This window comes from Pseudophryne corroboree, chromosome 5, assembly GCF_028390025.1.
Source record: "Pseudophryne corroboree isolate aPseCor3 chromosome 5, aPseCor3.hap2, whole genome shotgun sequence".
Taxonomy (NCBI): Eukaryota; Metazoa; Chordata; class Amphibia; order Anura; family Myobatrachidae; genus Pseudophryne; species Pseudophryne corroboree.
Window position 1 is genome coordinate 107,483,561 of NC_086448.1, and position 25,899 is coordinate 107,509,459.

The window sequence follows — 25,899 nt, forward strand, 5'->3', positions numbered from 1 at the left end:
ATTCCTGGGTTATATAGCGCTGGGGTGTGTGCTGGCATACTCTCTCTCTGTCTCTCCAAAGGGCCTTCAAAAAGAGCATTCCCTGTGTTTGTGGTGTGTCGGTACGCTTGTGTCGACATGTTTGACGAGGAAGCCTTAGGACAGTCAGGGTCTCAGCCCGTGCCTGATCCTATGTCGCAGAGGCCGTCAGGGTCTCAGAAGCGCCCACTATCCCAAATTGTTGACACAGATACCGACATGGATTCTGACTCCAGTGTCGATTACGATGATGCAAAGTTACAGCCTAAATTGGCTAAATCCATCCGTTATATGATTATAGCAATTAAGGATGTGTTGCACATCACAGAGGAAACCCCAGTCCCTGACAAGAGGGTTCATATGTATGGGGAAAAAAGGCAGGTGGTGACCCTCCCCCCTTCACACGAGCTAAATGAGTTATGTGAACAGGCTTGGGAATCTACAGGTAAAAAACTGCAGATTTCCAAACGGATGCTTATGGCGTATCCTTTCCCGCCAATGGACAGATTACGCTGGGAATCCTCCCCTAGGGTGGACAAAGCTTTAACACGCTTATCCAAGAGGGTAGCCCTGCCGTCACAGGATACGGCCACCCTAAAAGATGCTGCGGATAGAAAGCAAGAGGGTACCCTGAAGTCCATTTATACATATTCAGGTACCTTACTAAGGCCGGCAATTGCGTCGGCCTGGGTGTGTAGTGCTGTAGCAGCATGGACGGATACCTTATCTGAGGAACTTCATACCTTAGACAAGGATACTATATTAATGACCCTGGGGCATATAAAAGACGCTGTCCTATATATGAGAGATGCTCAAAGAGACATTAGTCTACTGGGCTCTAGAATAAATGCTATGTCGATTTCTGCCAGAAAGGTACTGTGGACTCGGCAATGGACAGGTGATGCCGACTGAAAACGGCACATGGAGGTTTTACCTTACAAGGGTGAGGAATTGTTTGGGGAGGATCTCTCGGACCTGGTCTCCACAGCTACTGCTGGAAAGTCAAATTTTTTGCCATATGTTTCCTCACAACCTAAGAAAGCACCGTATTACCAAATGCAGTCCTTTCGATCACAAAAAGGCAAGAAAGTCCGAGGTGCGTCCTTTCTTGCCAGAGGCAGGGGCAGAGGAAGGAAGCTGCACAACGCAGCTAGTTCCCAGGAGCAGAAGTCCTCCCCGGCTTCCACTAAATCCACCGCATGACGCTGGGGCTCCACAGGCGGAGCTAGGCCCGGTGGGGGCACGTCTCCGAAATTTCAGCCACAAGTGGGTACACTCCCAGTTGGATCCCTGGGCAATAGAGATTGTGTCTCAGGGATACAAGCTGGAATTCGAAGAGATGCCCCCTCACAGATACCTAAAATCGGCCCTGCCAGCTTCCCCTTTAGAGAGGGAAATAGTGTTAACTGCAATTCACAAATTGTATCTTCAACAGGTGGTGGTCAAGGTTCCCCTCCTTCAACAAGGAAAGGGTTATTATTCGACCATGTTTGTGGTACCGAAACCGGACGGTTCGTCAGACCCATATTGAATTTAAAATCCCTGAACATATACCTGAAAAGGTTCAAGTTCAAGATGGAATCGCTCAGAGCGGTCATCGCAAGCCTGGAAGGGGGGATTTTATGGTGTCTCTGGACATAAAGGATGCATACCTTCATGTCCCCATTTATCCACCTCATCAGGCGTACCTTAGATTTGTGGTACAGGATTGTCATTACCAATTTCAGACGTTGCCGTTTGGTCTCTCCATGGCACCGACAATATTTACCAAGGTAATGGCGGAAATGATGGTACTCCTGCGGAAGCAAGAGGTCACAATTATCCCATACTTGGACGATCTCCTCATAAAAGCGAGGTCAAGAGAGCAGTTGCTGATCAGCGTAGCACGCTCTCTGGAAGTGTTACAACAACACGGCTGGATTCTAAATATTCCAAAGTCGCAGTTGATTCCTACGACTCGTCTGCCTTTCCTGGGCATGATTCTGGACACAGACCAGAAGAGGGTTTATCTCCCGATGGAGAAGGCTCAGGAACTCATGACACTGGTCAGAAACCTATTAAAACCAAAACAGGTGTCGGTGCATCACTGCACGCGAGTCCTGGGAAAGATGGTGGTATCATACGAGGCCATTCCCTTCGGCAGGTTCCATGCGAGGACCTTTCAATGGGATCTACTGGACAAGTGGTCAGGATCACATCTTCAGATGCATCGGTTAATCACCCTATCCCCCAGGGCCAGGGTGTCTCTCCTGTGGTGGCTGCAGAGTGCTCACCTTCTCGAAGGTCGCAGATTCGGCATTCAGGACTGGGTCCTGGTGACCACGGATGCAAGCCTCCGAGGGTGGGGGGCAGTCACACAGGGAAGAAATTTCCAAGGTCTGTGGTCAAGTCAGGAGACTTGCCTTCACATCAACATCCTGGGCCATATACAACGCCCTACGTCAAGCGGAGTCCCTACTTCGCGACCAACCGGTTCTGATTCAGTCAGACAACATCACCGCAGTGGCTCATGTAAACCACCAAGGCGGCACAAGGAGCAGGGTGGCGATGGTAGAAGTCACCAGAATTCTTTGCTGGGCGGAGAATCACGTAAGCGCACTGTCAGCAGTGTTCATTCCGGGAGTGGACAACTGGGAAGCAGACTTCCTCAGCAGGCACGACCTCCACCCGGGAGAGTGGGGACTTCATCAAGAAGTCTTCACACAGGTTGCAAGTCGGTGGGAACTGCCACAGGTGGACATGATGGCATGCCGCCTCAACAAAAAGCTACAGAGGTATTGCGCCAGGTCAAGAGACCCTCAGGCGATAGCTGTGGACGCACTGGTGACGCCGTGGATGTTCCAGTCGGTCTATGTATTTCCTCCTCTTCCTCTCATACCCAAGGTGCTGAGAATCATAAGAAAAAGAGGAGTGAGAACAATACTCATTGTTCCGGATTGGCCAAGAAGGACTTGGTATCCAGATCTGCAAGAAATGCTCACAGAGGACCCGTGGCCTCTGCCTCTAAGACAGGACTTGTTGCAACAGGGGCCCTGTCTGTTCCAAGACTTACCGCGGCTGCGTTTGACGGCATGGCGGTTGAACGCCGGATCCTAGCAGAAAAAGGCATTCCGGATGAGGTCATTTCTACGCTGATAAAGGCTAGGAAGGACGTGACGGCTCAACATTATCACCGTATATGGCGAAAATATGTTGCTTGGTGTCAGGCCAGGAATGCCCCTACGGAGGAATTCCAGCTGGGCCGTTTCCTTCACTTCCTACAATCGGGGGTGACTTTGGGCCTAAAATTGGGTTCCATTAAGGTCCAGATTTCGGCCCTATCCATTTTCTTTCAAAAAGAACTGGCTTCTCTGCCTGAAGTTCAGACGTTTGTAAAGGGAGTGCTGCATATTCAGCCCCCTTTTGTGCCTCCAGTGGCACCTTGGGATCTTAACGTGGTGTTGAGTTTCCTGAAATCCCACTGGTTTGAACCACTCAAAACGGTGGAATTGAAATATCTCACGTGGAAGGTGGTCATGCTACTAGCCTTGGCTTCGGCTAGGCGTGTGTCAGAGTTGGCGGCTTTGTCACATAAAAGCCCTTATCTGGTTTTCCATGCGGATAGAGCAGAATTGCGAACCCGCCCACAATTTCTGCCGAAAGTGGTTTCATCCTTTCATATAAACCAACCTATTGTGGTGCCTGTGGCTACTACGGACTTGGAGGATTCCGAGTTACTTGATGTAGTCAGGGCTTTGAAGGTTTATGTAGCCAGAACGGGTAGGGTCAGGAAAACAGAATCTTTGTTTATCCTGTATGCTTCCAACAAGCTTGGGGCGCCTGCTTCAAAGCAAACTATTGCTCGCTGGATCTGTAACACGATTCAGCAGGCTCATTCTGCGTCTGTATTGCCGCTACCTAAATCAGTTAAGGCCCATTCCACAAGGAAGGTGGGCTCTTCTTGGGCGGCTGCCCGAGGGGTCTCAGCATTACAGCTTTGCCGAGCGGCTACTTGGTCAGGTTCAAACACCTTTGCAAAGTTCTACAAGTTTGATACCCTGGCTGAGGAGGACCTTGTGTTTGCTCAATCGGTGCTGCAGAGTCATCCGCACTCTCCCGCCCGTTTGGGAGCTTTGGTATAATCCCCATGGTCCTTACGGAGTCCCCAGCATCCACTAGGACGTTAGAGAAAATAAGATTTTACTTACCGGTAAATCTATTTCTCGTAGTCCGTAGTGGATGCTGGGCGCCCGTCCCAAGTGCGGACTTCTTCTGCAATGCTTGTATATAGTTATTGCTTAAATAAGGGTTATGTTATGGTTGCATCAGGGTTGATCTGATGCTCTGTTGTTGTTCATACTGTTGACTGGGTAAGTTTATCACAAGTTATACGGTGTGATTGGTGTGGCTGGTATGAGTCTTGCCCTGGATTTCCAAAATCCTTTCCTTGTACTGTCAGCTCTTCCGGGCACAGTTTCTCTAACTGAGGTCTGGAGGAGGGACATAGAGGGAGGAGCCAGAGCACACCAGAGTCTAAATTCTTTCTTAAAGTGCTCATGTCTCCTGCGGAGCCCGTCTATTCCCCATGGTCCTTACGGAGTCCCCAGCATCCACTACGGACTACGAGAAATAGATTTACCGGTAAGTAAAATCTTATTTTTTACTTACCGGTAAATCTATTTCTCGTAGTCCGTAGAGGATGCTGGGCGCCCGTCCCAAGTGCGGACTTCTTCTGCAATACTTGTATATAGTTATTGCTTCAATAATGGTTACGTTATTGTTGCATCGGGCGTGAACTGATGCTATGTTATTGTCATACTGTTAACTGCGTTGTGATCACAAGTTATACGGTGTGATTGGTGTGGCTGGTATGAATCTTGCCTTGGATTACCAAAATCCTTTCATTGTACTGTCAGTCTCCTCTGGGCACAGTTTCTCTAACTGAGGTCTGGAGGAGGGGCATAGAGGGAGGAGCCGGTAAGTATGGCCCAACACTTGCATGCCTACTCCATCCTCCTTTCAGCCTCATCACAGTAGGCCTAAGTGCAAAATGACTCGAATAAGTAGATTTTTGTTTGTGTGAATGTGCAGTAGATTGTAGATGCTTGTTAATTATGACTTGATATGGAAAAGCCTAGCTGAAAGAAACTGTACATTTGTTTCTCATATCGCACAAACATGACATTTTGTCCTACGGTATAGTCATTGTTTTCAGGTGTGTATTGTGTATAGGCACTAGGTGTGTGAGGACACATCTGTACATGCAATCTGCACATAAAGTACATGCAGTTCGTAAATCCCACAAACAAAAGTCACACATCCATACTGGTTATTACATACTGTACATGCAGACACCACATACTATTATCAGCTTATACATATAACACAGGATTCTTTAAGCATTGGAAAACATTTAGGGGCCGATGTATAGTAAGGTATGAAAACCTCACCAGTTATCTATCTCTGTATTGCCGCATTTCGAGGCAATAAGAAATTATTTTTCTGCATCATGTATAAAGTTTTCCCTGCTGGGACAGTGGCTCTTGTGAGGACCCATCCTGGCTAAGTGTGGAGCTTGTCATCACGTTACTGCAGGGTTAGGACCCTGCTAACTGCTCATGCGTGGACATGGGGTCACTCGTCTGTAAGAGTATGGTAGTTCCAATACTATAAAATGCATCAATCGCATTGGGTGCGGATCATTAGATCTATACCAAAAAGGTCTACAGTCAATAGGTCAACCACTTATGGTCGACATGCATTAGGTCGACAGGGTCAAAAGGTCGACATGGAATAGGTAGACAGTAAATACTAACAGGGTCAAAAAATTGACAGGGTCAAAATAACGTGAAAAAGGTCAACACAATGTTTTTTCTGTCACTTTTTTGCCACAAAAATGCCCCATTAGTGGACCGCGTCCCCTCGCTTCGATCGCCATGCTTCAGGCAAGCTGCCTCGCTGCGCTCGCCAAAGGTTGCTATTCACAATTTCAGTCCGCGTGGATAGTAGGTATGAAAAAAGTGAAAAAAACAACAAATTGTGTTGACCATTGTGTGTAGATCATTGTCATGTCAATCTTTTGAACCTGTTGACCTTTTGAACTGCCTACCTTTTGACCCTGTTGACCATTGGTGGTCGACCTATTGACTGTAGACCTTTTTAGTGTAGATCTATAGGCCGGATACCAATCTGATTGGCTGAAATATTTCGCTTAATAAAGAGGACCCTTGCTGGGAAACAGAAGTACAGTAGCTAAGAACAGAGCGGGCATCTGCACAGTGTAATAAATAGGGATGTATGTTCCTAATCACAGTTGGCTCATACAGTAATTTAAGAAACATGTTGACAATGTGAAGGCACTAATGTATCAATGTAATAAAGTAGATTTCCTTTCACAGATACAGTTTTGGTACCAATTGTGGGAAAACGCCAAATTATCAATCTTAAGAAGGACAGATCTGAATCAGAGTTTGGAGTTACTTCAAGACATTACTGGCCGCACAGCGAGCAGCTGGACAAAGGTCACTGTTACTATGGAGATAAGTTCGTTGGACAAAACTCAGGTATTTACAAAATGGCATTCATAATGGAGATACTGTAAAGTACTGTATTGTTGTGTTGCACTTTGATAATGCGATGGTGTCTCAATGAAATGCAGCTGGTAACACACGTTATAGCTTATCAATATTTCTCTTACGTCCTAGAGGATGCTGGGGACTCCAAAAGGACCATGGGGTATAGAAGGGATCCGCAGGAGCTTGGGCACACTGAAAAGACTTAAAACTGGGTGTGAACTGGCTCCACCCTCTATGCCACTCCTCCAGACCTCAGTTAGACTTTGTGCCCAGGACTGACTGGACACTCACTAGGGGAGCTCTCCTGAGTTTCTCTGGAAAAGACTTTTGTTAGGTTTTTTATTTCAGGGAGACCTGCTGGCTACAGGCTCCCTGCAGCGTGGGAGTGAGGGGAGAGAAGCAGACCTACTTCTTCTTAGTTTAAGGGCTCTGCTTCTTGGCTACTGGACACAATTAGCTCCAGAGGGTTCGATCACTTGTTGCGCCTAGCTGCTTGTTCCCGGAGCCACGCCGTCACCCCCCTCACTGAAGCCAGAAGAAAGAAGTCGGGTGAGTATGAGAAGAACAGAAGACTTCAGGACGGCAGAAGACGTCGGTAACCAGGTACAGCGCAGCGGTAACGCTGCGCTCCATGCTCCCACACACGATCACTGACTGCACTCACAGGGTGCAGGGCGCTGGGGGGGGGGGGCGCCCTGGGCAGCAGGTTACTGGGGTCCGGGAGCCGGCAGAAGCCTTTTCGGTGCCTCGGCACCGTTTCTCAGACCCCCGCCAGCATTTTCAATTTTTCAAATCTGGCGGGCTGAAGCCCGCCGGGAAGGGGCGGAGCTTAGCCGCGCGGCTCACAGCGCCATTTTTTCTCCTCCACGCCGCTGAAGGAGACGCTGGCCTGGGACCTCCACGACTCCTCGCAAGTAACGGGGAGATATCCGAAGGGTGGGGGGGGCGCAGTTGTGGTGCATTAGTTATTAATATTTAAAGCAGCGCTGGTCATATATATCCCTTATAGGGATATTGGGGCGCTGGGGTGTGAGCTGGCATACTTCCTTTGTGTCCTCTATCTGGGCTTCACTGTGGGCCTGTCCCCTAGCTGAGACATTCTGTGTGTTTGTCGGTGTGTCGATTAAACGTGTCGGCATGTCTGAGGCTGAATGTGATTCACCGGAGGAGGTTGTTGGGGGAGCGGATGCGGGTCTGGATTTGGGCCTGTCGGCGCAGCCGACACCTGATTTACTCACATTACTAAGTACAATCAATACAAATGTAGCTTCGTTATCAAAGAGGTTGGATAAGTCTGAGTCACAGACGCAGGTGTGGAAAAAGTCCATAGAGGAGGCTTTGTCTCAGGTGCAGACCCCATCGGGTTCGCAAAAGCGGACGTTTACCCAGGTGGTAGATACTGATACCGACACGGACTCTGATTCTGAGGTCGATTTTTCTGAGACTGCTTTGCATCCACGTTTACTGAAGAGTATTCAGTACATGATTGTGGCTATAAAAGATGTTTTACACATTTCTGATGAGCCGGCGGTACAGGAAACAAGGATTTGCTTGTTCAAAGGGAAAAAACCTGAGGTGAAGTTTCCCCCCTCTCATGAAATGAATACTCTTTGTGAAAAGGCTTGGGAGTCGCCGGATAAGAGGTGGCAGATTCCCAAGAGGATTTACATGGCGTATCCTTTCCCCTCTGATGACAGGGAAAAATGGGAGTCATCTCCAAATGTTGACAAAGCTCTATCTCGTTTGTCTAAGAAAGTGGCGCTCCCGTCTCCTGACACGGCAGCTCTCAAGGATCCGGCGGATCGCAAGCTGGAGACGTCTCTGAAGTCCATTTTCGCTAATACGGGTGCATTGCTCAGACCGGCAGTGGCGTCGGTGTGGGTGAGTAGTGCTATTGCTAAATGGGCTGGGAATTTAGCTAATGATATGGATACCCTTGATAAAGATAATGTTCTTTTGACTCTTGGTTATATCAAGGACGCTGCAGATTACCTGAAGGATGCGGCGAGGGATGTTTGTGTCTGGGGATCAAGAGCCAATGCCATGTCAGTATCGGCAAGGAGGGCGTTGTGGGTCCATCAATGGAATGCGGATGCCGGCTCCAAGAGAGCTATGGAAGCTTTACCCTTCAAAGGTAATGTCTTGTTTGGGGACGGCTTGGCGGACCTGGTCTCTACCGCGACGGCGGGTAAGTCCTCTTTTCTTCCCTATGTTCCCACACAACAGAAAAAGGCACCACATCAGCAGATGCAGTCCTTTCGTCCCAATAAGTATAGGTGTGGAAAAGGTTCGTCCTTCCTCGCTTCTAAAGGTAAAGGAAGGGGTAGGAAGTCGCCTGCCGTGTCGGGCGCCCAGGACCAAAAGTCCTCCCCTGCCTCTACCAAGTCCACCGCATGACGCTGGGGCTTCCCTGGGTGAGTCCGGATCGGTGGGGGGCCGTCTCCGAGCCTTCAGTCAGGTCTGGATTCAATCAGACCTGGATCCTTGGGTCCTAGAGATTGTGTCTCAGGGATACAAACTGGAGTTTCGGGAGGTGCCCCCTCACCGGTTTTTCATTTCGCCCTTACCAGTGTCTCTTCCGGACAGGGAGCTGGTGCTGACAGCGATACAAAAATTGTGTCAACAGAGGGTCATTGTTCCCATTCCCCAGTCACAACGGGGGGAGGGGTTCTACTCGAGCCTATTTGTTGTGCCGAAACCGGACGGTTCGGTCAGACCGATTCTGAATCTAAAATCCCTCAATCCATACTTGAAAGTTTTCAAGTTCAAGATGGAATCTCTTCGAGCGGTAATTTCAGGCCTAGAAGGGGGGGATTGTATGGCGTCAGTCGACATAAAGGATGCCTACTTACACATCCCGATATTTCCTTCGCATCAGGCCTTCCTCAGGTTTGCGATACAGGATTCTCATTACCAATTTCAGACGTTGCCGTTTGGGCTTTCCACGGCCCCTAGGATTTTCACCAAGGTCATGGCAGAAATTATGGTTCTCCTTCGCAAGCAAGGGGTTACAATTATCCCGTACTTGAACGATCTCCTGATAAAGGCGAGGTCCAAGGAAAGGTTGCTAAGGAGTGTAGATTTGGTGCTGTCGGTGCGGCAACAGCACGGCAGGGTGGTAAATTTGTCAAAATCTCAGTTGATTCCGACCACTCAGCTGTCTTTTCTGGGCATGATTCTGGACACGGAGTTACAGAGAGTATTTCTTCCAGAAGAAAAAGCTCTAGAACTGCAGTCGATGGTCAGGGAACTTCTGAGGCCGAAGACTGTGTCCATCCATCACTGTACTCGGGTTCTGGGGAAGATGGTTGCGGCGTACGAAGCCATTCCGTTTGGCAGGTTTCATGCCCGGGTGTTTCAGTGGGACTTGCTGAGCAAATGGTCCGGGTCTCACCTGCACATGCACCGGAAGATAAGTCTATCTCCCAGAGCCAGAATTTCTCTCTTGTGGTGGCTTCAAGGGTCTCACCTCCTAGAGGGACGCCGGTTCGGTATCCTGGACTGGGTACTTCTGACAACAGATGCAAGTCTCCGGGGCTGGGGTGCGGTCACCCAAGGCAGAAACTTCCAGGGGAGATGGTCGCCCCAGGAAGCCGGTCTCCACATAAATGTTCTCGAGTTAAAGCCATTTACAACCGCTTGCTACAAGCGAGAAGCCTTCTTCAGGGTCGGTCTGTCCTGGTACAGTCAGACAAAATCACAGCGGTGGCACATATCAACCGTCAAGGCGGAACAAGGAGCAGAGCGGCAATGGCGGAGGCTACAAGAATCCTTCGCTGGGCGGAACAACACGTGAGCGCTCTGGCAGCAGTCTTCCTTCCGGGAGTGGATAACTGGGAAGCGGATTTCCTCAGCAGACACGATCTCCATCCGGGAGAGTGGGCTCTTCACCAAGAGGTTTTTGCGGAGGTGACGAACCGTTGGGGAATTCCGTTGATCGACATGATTGCGTCTCGTCTCAAAAAGAAGCTCCCGAGGTATTGTTCCAGGTCAAGGGACCCCCAAGCCAGTGCAGTGGACGCCCTGGTGTCTCCGTGGGTGTTCAAGTCGGTGTATGTGTTCCCTCCACTTCCTCTCATTCCAAAGGTACTGGGGATCATTCGTCGAGCAAGGGTTCAGGCGATTCTCGTCGTTCCAGATTGGCCAAGAAGGGCCTGGTATCCGGATCTTAAGGAATTACTTGTGGAAGATCCTTGGGCGCTTCCTCTAAGAGAGGACCTGTTGTTGCAGGGTCCATGCGTGTTTCCAGACTTACCACAGCTGCGTTTGACGGCATGGAAGTTGAGCGCCAGATCTTAGCTCGTAAGGGTATTCTCGGGGACGTCATTCCTACTCTCATCAAGGCTAGGAAGGAGTTTACGGCAAAACATTATCACCGTATTTGGAAGAAGTATGTTTCCTGGTGTGAGACTAAAAGGGCTCCTGCGGAAGAATTTAATTTGGGGCGTTTTCTCCACTTTTTGCAGGCAGGTGTAGATGCAGGCCTGAAATTGGGCTCCATCAAGGTGCAGATTTCGGCATTGTCTATTTTCTTTCAAAGGGAATTAGCTGCCCTCCCAGAGGTTCAGACGTTTGTGAAAGGAGTTTTGCATATCAATCCTCCGTTTGTGCCTCCTGTGGCCCCATGGGATCTTGACGTAGTCTTACAGTTTCTCATGTCTTCCTGGTTTGAGCCTTTGCGTAAGGTTGAGTTGAAGTTTCTCACCTGGAAGGTAGTCATGCTGTTGGCGCTGGCATCTGCCAGGCGAGTGTCTGAGTTGGCGGCCTTATCTCATAAGAGCCCGTACTTGATTTTTCATTCAGATAGGGCAGAATTGAGGACTCGTCAACAATTTTTACCGAAGGTGGTGCCTTCGTTTCACATTAACCAACCTATTGTGGTACCGGTGGCTAAGGATGCTGTGGCAGTTCCAAGGTCTCTGGATGTGGTGAGGGCTTTGAAGATCTACGTAGCCCGAATGGCTGTTGGCAAGAAAAATGGAGGCGCTATTTGTCCTGTATGCTTCTAACAAGATTGGTCATCCTGCTTCAAAACAGACTATTGCACGCTGGATTTGTAGTACGATTCAGCAGGCTCATTCTTCGGCCGGGTTACCGGTGCCGAAGTTAGTCAAAGCCCATTCTACCAGGGAGGTGGGCTCGTCTTGGGCGGCTGCCCGAGGCGTCTCGGCTTTACAGCTTTGCCGAGCTGCCACCTGGTCAGGTTCAAACACGTTTGCAAAGTTCTATAAGTTTGATACCCTGGCTGATGAGGACCTTGAGTTTGCTCAGTCGGTGCTGCAGAGTCGTCCGCACTCTCCCGCCCGGTCTGGAGCTTTGGTATATCCCCATGGTCCTTTTGGAGTCCCCAGCATCCTCTAGGACGTAAGAGAAAATAGGATTTTGGTACTTGCCGGTAAATTCTTTTCTCCTAGTCCGTAGAGGATGCTGGGCACCCATCCCAGTGCGGACTGTTTATTGCAGCGTTCTCTTGTCGGTTCACTTAGTTTATACACGGGTTGTGTATTTCTGGTTTCAGCTTGTTGCTGTTGTTTATTCATACTGTTATCTGGTTTACTGTTACTCCGGGTGTACGGTATGGTTGTACTGTGGGCTGGTATGTTTGTTGCCTTTAGTTTACACAAAAATCCTTTCCTCGAAATGTCCGTCTCTCCTGGGCACAGTTCCTATAACTGAGGTCTGGAGGAGGGGCATAGAGGGAGGAGCCAGTTCACACCCAGTTTTAAGTCTTTTCAGTGTGCCCAAGCTCCTGCGGATCCCGTCTATACCCCATGGTCCCGTTGGAGTCCCCAGCATCCTCTACGGACTAGGAGAAAAGGATTTACCGGTAAGTACCAAAATCCTATTTTTTATTTGTTGCTCCAATAGATAGCCTCTTATTTATGTGAGTTATCACTGTTTTGCCCGGTACCCGAATGATTGATCAACAATGTCTAGGTAGACCCTCAATAAGTCAAAGCGATATAATCGATATATATTATGTCAACAGGTTCAGATGTGTTAACATATTGTACATTTAGCTTCCTTGCATGTTAAAAAGCCCTTCTACTCACGCCATGCTGTTTTGGTGCAACATTTTCCCTTAAAATGCATTTTATTAGCTAAATTATGCAAATAGGACACACAAGACAAGCATCTTATGCTGATTAGAATGACATGCCGCATGCCTATATTCTGTGTGCGACTGCGGCTGTATCTGTACATGTAATGCTACACTACAGTGATTTCCTAGAGAACACTGTAATGTAGCATTTTGTATGCAGGTACAGCCATGGTCACATAGAGAATATAGGCATGCTGCATATAATTTTAATCAGCAGTCTGCTTGTGCGTCTTATTCACATAGCAATGCGATTATCATGCATTTCTGCAAAAACGCCCATCGTTAATGGAGTTGCACAGAACCTGTCAGCTCACTCACACCAGGCACCTCCCGCTACATGGTGTATTGAGGCAAGATGTATGAGGACACATCTGTACAAAAGGTCAACAGGTATAAAAAGTCTGCAGGTAAAAGGTCGACAGGTTCAAAAGGTTGGGATGGCGATGGTTGACACACAAATGGTCAACACATGTTCTTTATTATTTTCTTCACATGTATTACCAACATTTGCTTGATTTACTTACTATCCATTTGGACATTTATTGGGAATGGTAACCTTTAGCAAGCTAAGTGGTAATGGAGCGAGTCACCTTGCCTGAACCGCAGCGAGTGAAATGAGCTCACAAGGGTACACGTTTGTACTGATGGGGGTCGCATAACATGCAGTATACAAGATGTGGCATAATTTATTTATTTTATTAAGTCTTGTGTTGACAATTTTTGTGTTGACCAGTGTCATGTCAACCTTTTCACCCTGTTCACCTTTTGTACCTGGTGACCTTTTGTACATTGGCCTAATGACCTAGGCCCTCATTCCGAGTTGTTCGCTCGCAAGCTGCTTTTAGCAGCATTGCACACGCTAAGCCGCCGCCTACTGGGAGTGAATCTTAGCTTATCAAAATTGCGAACAAAAGATTTGCAATATTGCGAAAAGACTTCTCTGTGCAGTTTCTGAGTAGCTCGAGACTTACTCTTCCAGTGCGATTTGTTCAGTGCTTGTCGTTCCTGGTTTGACGTCACAAACACACCCAGCGTTCGCCCAGACACTCCTCCGTTTCTCCAGCCACTCCCGCGTTTTTCCCAGAAACTGTAGCGTTTTTTCACACACTCCCATAAAACGGCCTGTTTCCGCCCAGAAACACCCACTTCCTGTCAATCACACTACGATCACCAGAACGGAGAAAAAACCTCGTAATGCCGTGAGTAACATACCTAACTGCATAGCAAATTTACTTGGCACAGTCGCACTGTGGACATTGCGCATGCGCATTAGCGACTAATCGCTCCGTTGCGACAAAAAAATAACGAGCGAACAACTCGGAATGACCCCCCTAGTGCATGTCAACCATATGTTGTTGACCTATTTACTGTCTACCTAGACAATATAGATCTATTACACCACACCCATTTTGCCCATAAAGATAGTGATGACATGCAGCAAAGCCATTTTCTCTAACGTCCTAGTGGATGCTGGGGACTCCGTAAGGACCATGGGGAATAGACGGGCTCCGCAGGAGACAGGGCACTTTAAGAAAGAATTAGGATACTGGTGTGCTCCTCCCTCTATGTCCCTCCTCCAGACCTCAGTTTGAATCTGTGCCCGGACGAGCTGGGTGCATCTTAGTGAGCTCTCCTGAGCTTGCTAAAGAAAGAAATTATTTTGTTAGGAATTTTTATTTTCAGAGAGATCTGCTGGCAACAGACTCTCTGCTACGTGGGACTGAGGGGAGAGAAGCAGCCCTACTCACTAGAAGATAGGTCCTGCTTCTTAGGCTACTGGACACCATTAGCTCCAGAGGGATCGTACACAGGAACGCACCCTTGGTCGTCCGATCCCGGAGCCGTGCCGCCGCCCTCCTCGCAGAGCCAGAAGACAGAAGCCGGCGTGAGAAGCAAGAAGACATCGAAATCGGCGGCAGAAGACTCCAGTCTTCATATGAGGTAGCGCACAGCACTGCAGCTGTGCGCCATTGCTCCCACACTAAACCCACACACTCCGGTCACTGTAGGGTGCAGGGCGCAGTGGGGGGCGCCCTGGGCAGCAATTAGGTACCTCTTGGCAAAAGCAGCATATATACAGTTGGGCACTGTATATATGCATGAGCCCCCGCCATTATTTTTACACACAACGCGGGACAGAAGCCCGCAGCTGAGGGGGCGGGGCTTCTTCCTCAGCACTCACCAGCGCCATTTTCTCTCCACAGCTCCGCTGAGAGGAAGCTCCCCAGGCTCTCCCCTGCAGAATCACGGTAGAAAGAGGGTAAAAAGAGAGGGGGGGGGAGACATAAATTTGGCGCAAAAACAGTATATACAGCAGCTACTGGGTTAACACTAAGTTACTGTGTGACTCCTGGGTAATATAGCGCTGGGGTGTGTGCTGGCATACTCTCTCTGTCTCTCCAAAAGGCCTTGTAGGGGAACTGTCTTCAAATAGAGCATCCCCTGTGTGTGTGGTGTGTCGGTACGCTTGTGTCGGCATGTTTGACGAGGAAGGCTATGTGGAAAGATGTGTTACACATCACAGAGGAAACCCCAGTCCCTGACAAGAGGGTTTATATGTATGGGGAGAAAAGGCAAGAGGTGACCTTTCCCCCTTCACATGAGTTAAATGAGATATGTGAAAAAGCTTGGGAATCTCCAGATAGAAAACTGCAGATTTCCAAACGGATGCTTATGGCGTATCCTTTCCCGCCAACGGACAGGTTACGCTGGGAATCCTCCCCTAGGGTAGACAAAGCTTTAACACGCTTATCCAAGAGGGTAGCCCTGCCGTCACAGGATACGGCTACCCTAAAAGATGCAGCGGATAGAAAGCAGGAGGGTATCCTGAAGTCTATTTATACACATTCAGGTACCCTACTAAGGCCGGCGATTGCGTCGGCCTGGATGTGTAGTGCTGTAACAGCAGGGACAGATACCTTATCTGAGGAACTTGATACCTTGGACAAGGATACTATAGTACTGACCCTGGGGCATATAAAAGACACTGTCCTATATATGAGAGATGCCCAAAGAGACATTAGCCTACTGGGCTCTAGATAAATGCAATGTCGATTTCCGCCGGAAGGGTCCTGTGGACTCGGCAATGGACAGGCGATGCCGACTCAAAAAGGCACATGGAGGTTTTACCTTACAGGGGTGAGGAGTTGTTTGGGGACGGTCTCTCGGACCTGGTCTCCACAGCTACGGCTGGAAAGTCAAATTTTTTGCCATATATTCCCTCAAAACCTAAGAAAGCACCGTATTACCAAATGCAGTCCTTTCGATCACATAGAGGCAAGAAAGTCCGAGGTGCGTCCTTTCTTGCCAGAGGCAGGGGTAGAGGAAAGAAGCTGCACAATACAGCTAGTTCCCAGGAACAGAAGTCCTCCCCGGCTTCCTCTAAATCCGCCGCATGACGCTGGGGCTCCACAGGCGGAGCCAAGCCCGGTGGGGGCGCGTCTCCGAAATTTCAGCCACAAGTGGGTTCACTTACAGGTGGATCCCTGGGCTATAGAGATTGTGTCTCAGGGATACAGGCTGGAATTCGAAGTGATGCCCCCTCACCGTTACCTCAAATCGGCCCTGCCAGCTTCCCCCATAGAGAGGGAAATAGTGTTAGCAGCAATTCACAAATTGTATCTCCAGCAGGTGGTGGTAAAGGTTCCCCTCCTTCAACAGGGAAGGGGTTACTATTCGACAATGTTTGTGGTACCGAAACCGGACGGTTCGGTCAGACCCATATTGAATTTAAAATCCCTGAACATATACCTGAAAAGGTTCAAGTTCAAGATGGAATCGCTCAGAGCGGTCATCGCAAGTCTGGAGGAAGGGGATTTTATGGTGTCTCTGGACATAAAGGATGCTTACTTTCATGTCCCCATTTATCCACCTCATCAGGAGTACCTCAGATTTGTGGTACAGGATTGTCATTACCAATTCCAGACGTTGCCGTTTGGTCTGTCCACGGCACCGAGAATATTTACCAAGGTAATGGCAGAAATGATGGTGCTCCTGCGAAAGCAGGGAGTCACAATTATCCCATACATGGACGATCTCCTCATAAAGGCGAGGTCCAGAGAGCAGTTGCTGATCAGCGTAGCACGCTCTCGGGAAGTGTTACAACAGCACGGCTGGATTCTGAATATTCCAAAGTCGCAGCTGATTCCTACGACGCGTCTGCCCTTCCTGGGCATGATTCTGGACACAGACCAGAAGAAGGTTTTTCTCCCGACGGAGAAGGCTCAGGAACTCATGACACTGGTCAGAGACCTCTTAAAACCAAAACAGGTGTCGGTGCATCACTGCACGCGAGTCCTGGGGAAGATTGTGGCGTCATACGAGGCCATTCCCTTCGGCAGGTTCCATGCGAGGACCTTTCAATGGGATCTGTTGGACAAGTGGTCCGGATCGCATCTTCAGATGCATCGGCTGATCACCCTATCCCCCAGGGCCAGGGTGTCTCTTCTGTGGTGGCTGCAGAGTGCTCACCTTCTCGAGGGCCGCAGATTCGGCATTCAGGACTGGGTCCTGGTGACCACGGATGCAAGCCTCCGAGGGTGGGGGGCAGTCACACAGGGAAGAAATTTCCAGGGTCTGTGGTCAAGTCAGGACACTTGCCTTCACATCAATATCCTGGAACTAAGGGCCATATACAACGCCCTAAGTCAAGCGGAGACCCTGCTTCGCAACCAATCGGTGCTGATTCAATCAGACAACATCACCTCAGTGGCTCATGTAAACCGCCAAGGCGGCACAAGGAGCAGGGTGGCGATGGCGGAAGCCACCAGAATTCTTCGATGGGCGGAGAATCACGTACGAGCACTGTCAGCCGTGTTCATTCCGGGAGTGGACAACTGGGAAGCAGACTTCCTCAGCAGACACGACCTCCACCCGGGAGAGTGGGGACTTCATCAAGAAGTCCTCACGCAGATTGCAAGGCGATGGGAACTGCCACAGGTGGACATGATGGCATCCCGCCTCAATAAAAAGCTACAGAGGTATTGCGCCAGGTCAAGAGACCCTCAGGCGATAGCTGTAGACGCACTAGTGACACTGTGGGTGTTCCAGTCGATTTATGTGTTTCCTCCTCTTCCTCTCATACCCAAGGTGCTGAGAATCATAAGAAGAAGAGGAGTGAGAACAATACTCATTGTTCCGGATTGGCCAAGAAGGACTTGGTATCCAGAGCTACAAGAAATGCTCACAGAGGATCCATGGCTCTACCTCTAAGACAGGATCTGTTACAACAGGGGCCCTGTATGTTCCAAGACTTACCACGGCTGCGTTTGACGGCATGGCGGTTGAACGCCGGATCCTAGCAGAAAAAGGCATTCCGGATAAGGTTATTCCTACGCTGATAAAGGCTAGGAAGGACGTGACGGCTAAACATTATCACCGTATATGGCGAAAATATGTTGCTTGGTGTGAGGCCAGGAATGCCCCTACAGAGGATTTCCAGCTGGGCCGTTTCCTTCACTTCCTACAGTCGGGAGTGACTTTGGGCCTAAAATTGGGGTCCATTAAAGTCCAGATTTCGGCCCTATCCATTTTCTTTCAAAAAGAACTGGCTTCTCTTCCTGAAGTTCAGACGTTTGTAAAGGGAGTGCTGCATATTCAGCCCCCGTTTGTGCCTCCAGTGGCACCTTGGGATCTTAACGTGGTGTTGAGTTTCCTGAAATCACACTGGTTTGAGCCACTTAAAACCGTGGAGTTAAAATATCACACGTGGAAGGTGGTCATGCTATTAGCCTTGGCTTCGGCTAGGCGTGTGTCAGAATTGGCGGCTTTGTCACATAAAAGCCCCTATCTGGTTTTCCATATGGACAGGGCAGAATTGCGGACTCGTCCGCAGTTTCTGTCAAAAGTGGTGTCATCTTTTCATATGAACCAACCTATTGTGGTGCCTGTGGCTACTCGTGACTTGGAGGATTCCGAGTTACTGAATGTAGTCAGGGCTTTGAAGATTTATGTAGCCAGAACGGCTAGAGTCAGGAAAACTGAGTCGCTGTTTATCCTGTATGCATCCAACAAGCTGGGTGCTCCTGCTTCAAAGCAAACTATTGCTTGCTGGATCTGTAACACGATTCAGCAGGCTCATTCTGCGGCTGGATTGCCGCTTCCACAATCAGTAAAAGCCCACTCCACAAGGAAGGTGGGCTCTTCTTAGGCGGCTGCCCGAGGGGTCTCGGCATTACAGCTTTGCCGAGCAGCGACTTGGTCAGGTTCGAACACTTTTGCAAAGTTCTACAAGTTCGATACCCTGGCTGAGGAGGACCTTGAGTTTGCTCATTCGGTGCTGCAGAGTCATCCGCACTCTCCCGCCCGTTTGGGAGCTTTGGTATAATCCCCATGGTCCTTACGGAGTCCCCAGCATCCACTAGGACGTTAGAGAAAATAAGATTTTACTCACCGGTAAATCTATTTCTCGTAGTCCGTAGTGGATGCTGGGCGCCCGTCCCAAGTGCGGACTTCTTCTGCAATACTTGTATATAGTTATTGCTTAAATAAGGGTTATGTTATGGTTGCATCAGGGTTATCTGATGCTCTGTTGTTGTTCATACTGTTAACTGGGTAAGTTTATCACGAGTTATACGGTGTGATTGGTGTGGCTGGTATGAGTCTTACCCTGGATTCCAAAATCCTTTCCTTGTACTGTCAGCTCTTCCGGGCACAATTTCCTTAACTGAGGTCTGGAGGAGGGACATAGAGGGAGGAGCCAGTGCACACCAGTATCCTAATTCTTTCTTAAAGTGCCCTGTCTCCTGCGGAGCCCGTCTATTCCCCATGGTCCTTACGGAGTCCCCAGCATCCACTACGGACTACGAGAAATAGATTTACCGGTAAGTAAAATCTTTTTTTTTTAAACATAAATGAACCAATTAGTTGACATTGTAGGTTTAAAATATTTATGTAATAATAATCAGCTAAGAAACCTCTAGAAAATTGGAGCCAAAAGCCACAGTCTCCTTTATGCAGCACTACATTGTGCCAAATAAGTATTTGTTTAGTTAAAATAGCATATAATAATTGTAATTACCTTGTAATGTATTTCTCCATGGGCACAGGGGAGGGGCCATTCTTTATTTTTATATGACTAGCAAAGTCTAGTGAATTTATCTCCTTTCCCAGCTGTACATGAAGTGCATCTGGCAGAACTAAGTACGTACATGAGACATGATATAGGTAAAAGGGATATACTGTATATGTTGAAAATATTTTCGTGCTAGTGAATTTAAGGGGGTAATTCAATGCTGGCCATGTGTTCTTAAGCTGGGTACACACTGGCCAATACTGTATATCTGCTGTTTGATGGAATGGCCAATATATTGCGAGGCCATCGTTGGATGTGTATCCCGAATATATCTGTGAGAAGGACGTCATTCATAGACATATCGCTTCGGCTGTGCAGATATATCGGTGCATCTGGCTGTGTGTATGGGTGGTCCGTCGACTGCCTGCAAGTTTGCTGTAGGGGGCTGACGTCACAGCTGGGCAAATGCCCGCCCAGATGAGTGTCCTGACCAACGCGTCGAGTGGCTGATCCGTAAGTGTATACTTACCTGGATTGGCTGCTTGGTCGGTGTGGCGGCGGGTCTGCACAACGTGGAAAGCTGAAAATATTAATTGATAAATCTGAGCAAACGTAAAGTAAAATATTGGCTGATTATATGTAATAATTATATTACAACAGTGCCCGAGCAGGGCAATTTTTTGCCCTGTGCCGAACCTGCCCTTGAACATGTGACACTCTGAGGGGGTGGGGCCACCAGAATCAGGTAGTACAGCACAGGGTATCTCTGCAGCAATACTACAGGCTGCAGGCTGCCTTTCCTGGTGCTGGGCCCTGGGAGACAGTACGGATCCGCACTCCTAGTTATGGCCCTGTATTACAGGTACATATAATCATTGTTTACTTTCGCTAAATATTTATTGATATGTTTTGCCTAATCCTTCCCTCTGAGTGTAACCAAAATACTCTATAGGGCCCTACACACTAGGGCGATATCTTTGAAAGATATGAACGATAGCGTTAAAAAATGAACGATAAATCGTTCATATCTATCAGTGTGTATGCAACAACGATGAACAATGCACATCCCCACAATCATTCATCGTTGATCGATCATCGTTTAAACATGCAAGTCAATTTGGACGATATTGATGTATGTAATGTCATATCGCCCAAATCGGCCATAGATATCGTCTAGTGTGTATGCTTAAAATCGCTGAAGAAAAATCATCCAACGATAATATCGTTGGTCGGTAACATTGGCAAAACTGTCCAGTGTGTAGGGCCCTTTAGACTGAGAGTCAAACATTTTAGCTTACTAAATCAAAGTAGGTGTTTTAGAGGCGAACGTGTTCTATAGCCGAGCAAGTTTTGTCCATTTATATATTAATCTATGCAGTGTTTCTTTTGCTTTCATATAAGTTGATTAAACATTCTAATATAAAAGGTTTTTTTTTTGTTTAGTTTGTATTGAATAGTGCATACCCATATGGTTTATTGTACATTTAAATGAAAAATATATTTCAAATAAACCCTGCTTCTAAAATGTGTTTTATGTTTACCTTAAAATTCTATATTAAAAGAGCTTTTCATTGACAGCACAGCTTTACGAGCCAATGATTACATCACATTGCGGTTGATGGATGGTTTTGATCTATTTTTCAACAGATTGTTTAGTGTGCATTAGCTACTTAAATTAATTCATGCCATATTGTGTCAAAAATGTATCTAAATTATTTTTGATGTAGAAAAATGAAGCCCATATTTGAAGACGAAATCCAGACTTGCTGTCATCGAAATTTGTAAAGTTTACAATATAAACTTATTTCTAAATTGCCTGTCTTAAGGGCCCTACACATATCCCGATGCGCTGCCGAGGTGCCCGACGGACGATACGGCCGACAAGCGACCCGGCGGCGGGGGGGCAGTGACGGGGGGAGTGAAGTTTCTTCACTCCCCCCGTCACGCGGCTGCATTGAAGTGCAGGCAAATATGGACGAGATCGTCCATATTGGCCTGCATGCACAGCCGACGGGGGACCAGCGATGAACGAGCGCGGGGCTGCGCATCGTTCATCGCTGGAGCCTCCACACGGAAAGATATGAACGAGTTCTCGTTCATTTATGAACGAGATCATTCATATCTTTCTGAAAATCGGCCAGTGTGTAGGGCCTATTAGTGTACTTGATTTGTGTTCAAACTAATATCTCCTTACACAGTACTGGCAAACCTCAACAGTAAAGAGGAGAAAGCCAGCAGTTCCCCATTATACAATGTACAATGGAGAAAAGTTTTCTGGGTCCTGCTGCTTTTGATTTGAGGGATGAGAAGAGACACCAAGCCACATTGACTAATAAAAGTCAGACAACAATATGCTTTTTTTTACAAGCCAGTTCACAAAAGATAAAAAGACAAATCTTGAGTTTGGCGGAGGAGTGGAAACTCCCACTTTGAACAAGGAGCTTTGAAAGAGCTTTATATGTTGCTAATAAACATCTTTCTTGCATTTGGCAGAATAGCTATGGATTTTATCATCTTTCAATAGAAAGTAACTTTTTTGTCACAAAACATTAACAATCCTTTTTAGCAGTACAATAATGAAGAATGACCATTTGCAGGGGCAAACGAAGGATTTCAGGAGGGGTGTTTCCTAATGTTTGATTTTAGAGCGAGTGTTACCAATCCATGTAGGATGCATAATTAGCATGTAACAAGCTATAGTCTACACCACAGGTTCTCAAACTCGGTCCTCAGGACCCCGCACGGTGCATGTTTTGCAGGTCTCCTCACAGAATCACAAGTGAAATAATTAGCTCCACCTTTTAAAATGTGTCAGTGAGTAATTAATACACCTGTGCACCTGCTGGGTTACCTGCAAAACATGCACTGTGTGGGGTCCTGAGGACCGAGTTTGAGAACCTATGGTCTACACCATACAAAGTGCAGTTTATGTAATACAGTAGAGGGGTCTACTACGGTTTGCCAGTGCTCGGGATCCTGGCGACGGGATCCCGACTGCTGGTATACCAGCAGTGGGGCGAGCGCAAAAGAGCCTCTTGCGGGTTCGCTGTGCTCGCCATGCTGCGGGCACGGTGGCGCGTTATGCACGCCACGCTATTTATTCTCCCTCACGGGGTGTCGTGGACACCCCAAGAGGGAAAATATGCTGCCTCTGGGCATGTGCAGCAGCAGCGGCTCCATTCCGTCCTTTAAACTGCATGTAGTGGCTGTGGGGAAGTCGGGTTTCTGGTCAACTGGTACCCCCCCTCATGTTTGCCTATGGTTTGAAAAAGAAGCCACATGGGTTTGTGGTAAACATAACATTTTTGCAATCTGAGTAAATACAATTGATAAGTTCATGTTACATGTTTTAGAACTGTATTCCTGCTTCTGCTGTTTCATGAGTAACACGTATTAGGGTAATGTCAAATTAATGTTTTATTACATTTCAGATCATTTTGGAAGCTACACTTTTATCAGCGCAGGCCATAGTTGCGATTGATGATATCAGTTTATCTCCAGATTGTGGCTTTATCAATAACTCACATTCAGGTAAAAAAAAAGGGACATTATATACATAATTACTTGTTTCTCTCTGTGGTCACTTATAATGTACAAATTATTCTTCATATACCAAGCCTCAATATGAGCAGTGTAGCAATTCTTTTTCTTTAAGTTTGCATCTTATTCGCAGGTGAAGAGAAAAACCACTCAATCTGCACCAGAGATTTGCTAGGTTGACATTATTTTGTTTTAAATATATACATAGTCACAGATGTCTCACAATGGAACTTTGCGTGAAAAAAAGCCGCAGTTGCTGCATTGTAGTGCTTCGTATACAGATTCAGGCCCAATCGCACTCAGTTGTTGCATATAAATTTTAATCAGTTCAGTCTCACTAAGTGGTGTTGTCGCATCCAATTGATTCATTTGTGCAACTAATAGGCCCTACACATTGGCCGATCCGCCGCCGAGCTGCCCGATGGCGGATACGGCCGACGGGCGACCCGGCGGCGGGGGGGCAGTGACTGGGGGAGTGAAGTTTCTTCACTCCCCCCGTCACGCGGCTCCATTGAAGTGCAGGCAAATATGGACGAGATCCTCCATATTGGCCTGCATGCACAGCCGACGGGGGACCAGCGATGAACGAGCGCGGGGCCGCGCATCGTTCATCGCTGGAGCCTCCACACTGAAAGATATGAACGAGTTCTCGTTCATTTATGAACAAGATCGTTCATATCTTTAACACAAATCGGCATGTGTGTAGGGCTCTTAAGACGCACATTTGAGCAAACAAAATGCTCATCGTAAGCTCAGCCGCATGGGACCTGGTGCACAGAGGAGAGCTGTTTTGCGCAACTGCGCCAACAGTGTATTAGGAAATATCTACAGATAGATCCACAGTTATTTTGGCTTCTTTGCTGCGCCTAGGCACACCATGGTTTATTTATATAAACCCTTCATCTATTGTTCTCAGCTGCAATACAATACAGAGAACAATAAAGCAGGGGATTAAGTCATTACAGCAGGGGATTATATCCGACTGGCCAGTCTCAGTTAATCCTATTAAAGGCCAAGATAAACATGGAGCCATGCCTTGTAAATGATTGCCACTTTAAATCAACGGCATTTCATCCGGTCCAGATGTTTTTAGGCAACAGAACTGACAGCAGAAAAATAATATAGCATATGCATTGTACTGCTGGGATAGTGGTCAGACTACACAAGAATACTTTGCAGACAGGCTGTAATAAATACACTATATAGTAAGTGTCTGCAGTGGTCAGGGTTAAATGATTACACAATCCTGGGTCAGGACTAGCGGCATACAAACTCATTGTCAAAAGTGGCCTGCTGTAGGTCAGCACAGGAGAGATCAATGGGATCCAAAACAAATCCAAGTCAGCTATACAATAAAGTACACAGTCAGGAATGCAGGTTCCGCTTCCAGCAAAGCAGCAGCTGTCACTGGCAGTTATTTAAACCTTCAGTAACCAATCAGCTAAAAACTCCAGGCCAATTTTAGCCAATGAGGTTAACCTGACAACCAGCCTAGAAGACTGAAGAATCACAATGTCAGTAAGAAAACGCATGGTTCTGTTGCTAAGAACCAGATGTGAGTGATGTGAGATCAGCATCTGCTTCTCATCTACTAACCACAGCTTTTGTACAGTACCAAAGTCTTTATTTTCATGCCAAACTCAAGGAACTATTGTCCAGTTTATTTAGTGAGGTTCTTTTTTCCACTCCTAGGCATACCTGATGCACCTGAAATCACTTCTGTTTAATTAGTGACACTGAATTAATAGTATAAACATTACTAATATGACGGGTGAAATACAGACTGTCCTCTGTTTGGAAAATGCTCTAAAGGGGGGATTGATTGCAATCACTGTGCTGTAACCTTTTGCAATCAAAGTCGTGCTTTCACTTTCTCAGCTGTACTAGAAAAAGGATCTTGGTTAGACATAGATGGACCACATTGCAGTATGACATGCAGGGCCAGATTAAGCCTTGCGGGTGCCCAGTGCACTTTGGAAAGCGGGATTAGGGGAAGGGGGGGTATATTAGATTGTGCATACCACCCAACATAACCCATTCCAGGAGGGACATAATGCTCTCTACCTGGATTTATATCTTAATGTATATGATTGAATTCACCTGTGTTGAATTAGTTAATTAAAAAGAAAGTTTTTTCAACATAAGTGATTGCAACCGTAGCTTAAGAAGGAAGTCCAGGTAGAGAGCATTTTGTTGCTCCTGGAATGGATCAAGTTGGTATGTATGGATTGTGTATGTTTAAATTTTAGCCAAGGGAGTATATTAGCTTTAAACTATAAAACTAGTTTATTAATGCTGTTTATAACAACACCTTATTGAAATACAACTATTTTATAACATTTCCTTGTAATGGAACAAAGACAATTTAATCAACCTTAAAATACACATAGAAAAATAAAATCTATAATTTATCTTGTCACATGCAAGAATAGCAGCAGCCTCTGTACTACACACTGGGACAGGACTCAGGAGGTCTCTCTATATGTCTCTCTAGATCAAAATGCTCTCATGAGATAACAGGTTACACAGGACCCAGGCACCCAGGTGAGGATCCCTGGGTCACTTACATCTCTCGCCACCCTCCTATCTCTCCTGTGGTTGTAAAACTCCATAGGTTGCTCATGAAACCTGATATTCCTGTGTCTCTGCCTGCACTGCATGCTGAACTGTTA

The 25,899-nt window shown here is 47.3% G+C and overlaps 1 protein-coding gene across 1 annotated transcript in view; it reads left to right on the top strand.

Moving 5' to 3' along the window:
* MALRD1 (MAM and LDL receptor class A domain containing 1) overlaps positions 1–25,899 on the top strand; it is a 1,363,691-nt gene that overhangs the window by 251,800 nt on the left and 1,085,992 nt on the right. Inside the window, exons 10-11 of the mRNA XM_063925153.1 lie at positions 6,396–6,560; positions 23,119–23,218. Of these exons, the coding sequence (XP_063781223.1) occupies positions 6,396–6,560; positions 23,119–23,218 (265 nt within the window). The remainder of the gene's footprint in view (positions 1–6,395; positions 6,561–23,118; positions 23,219–25,899) is intronic.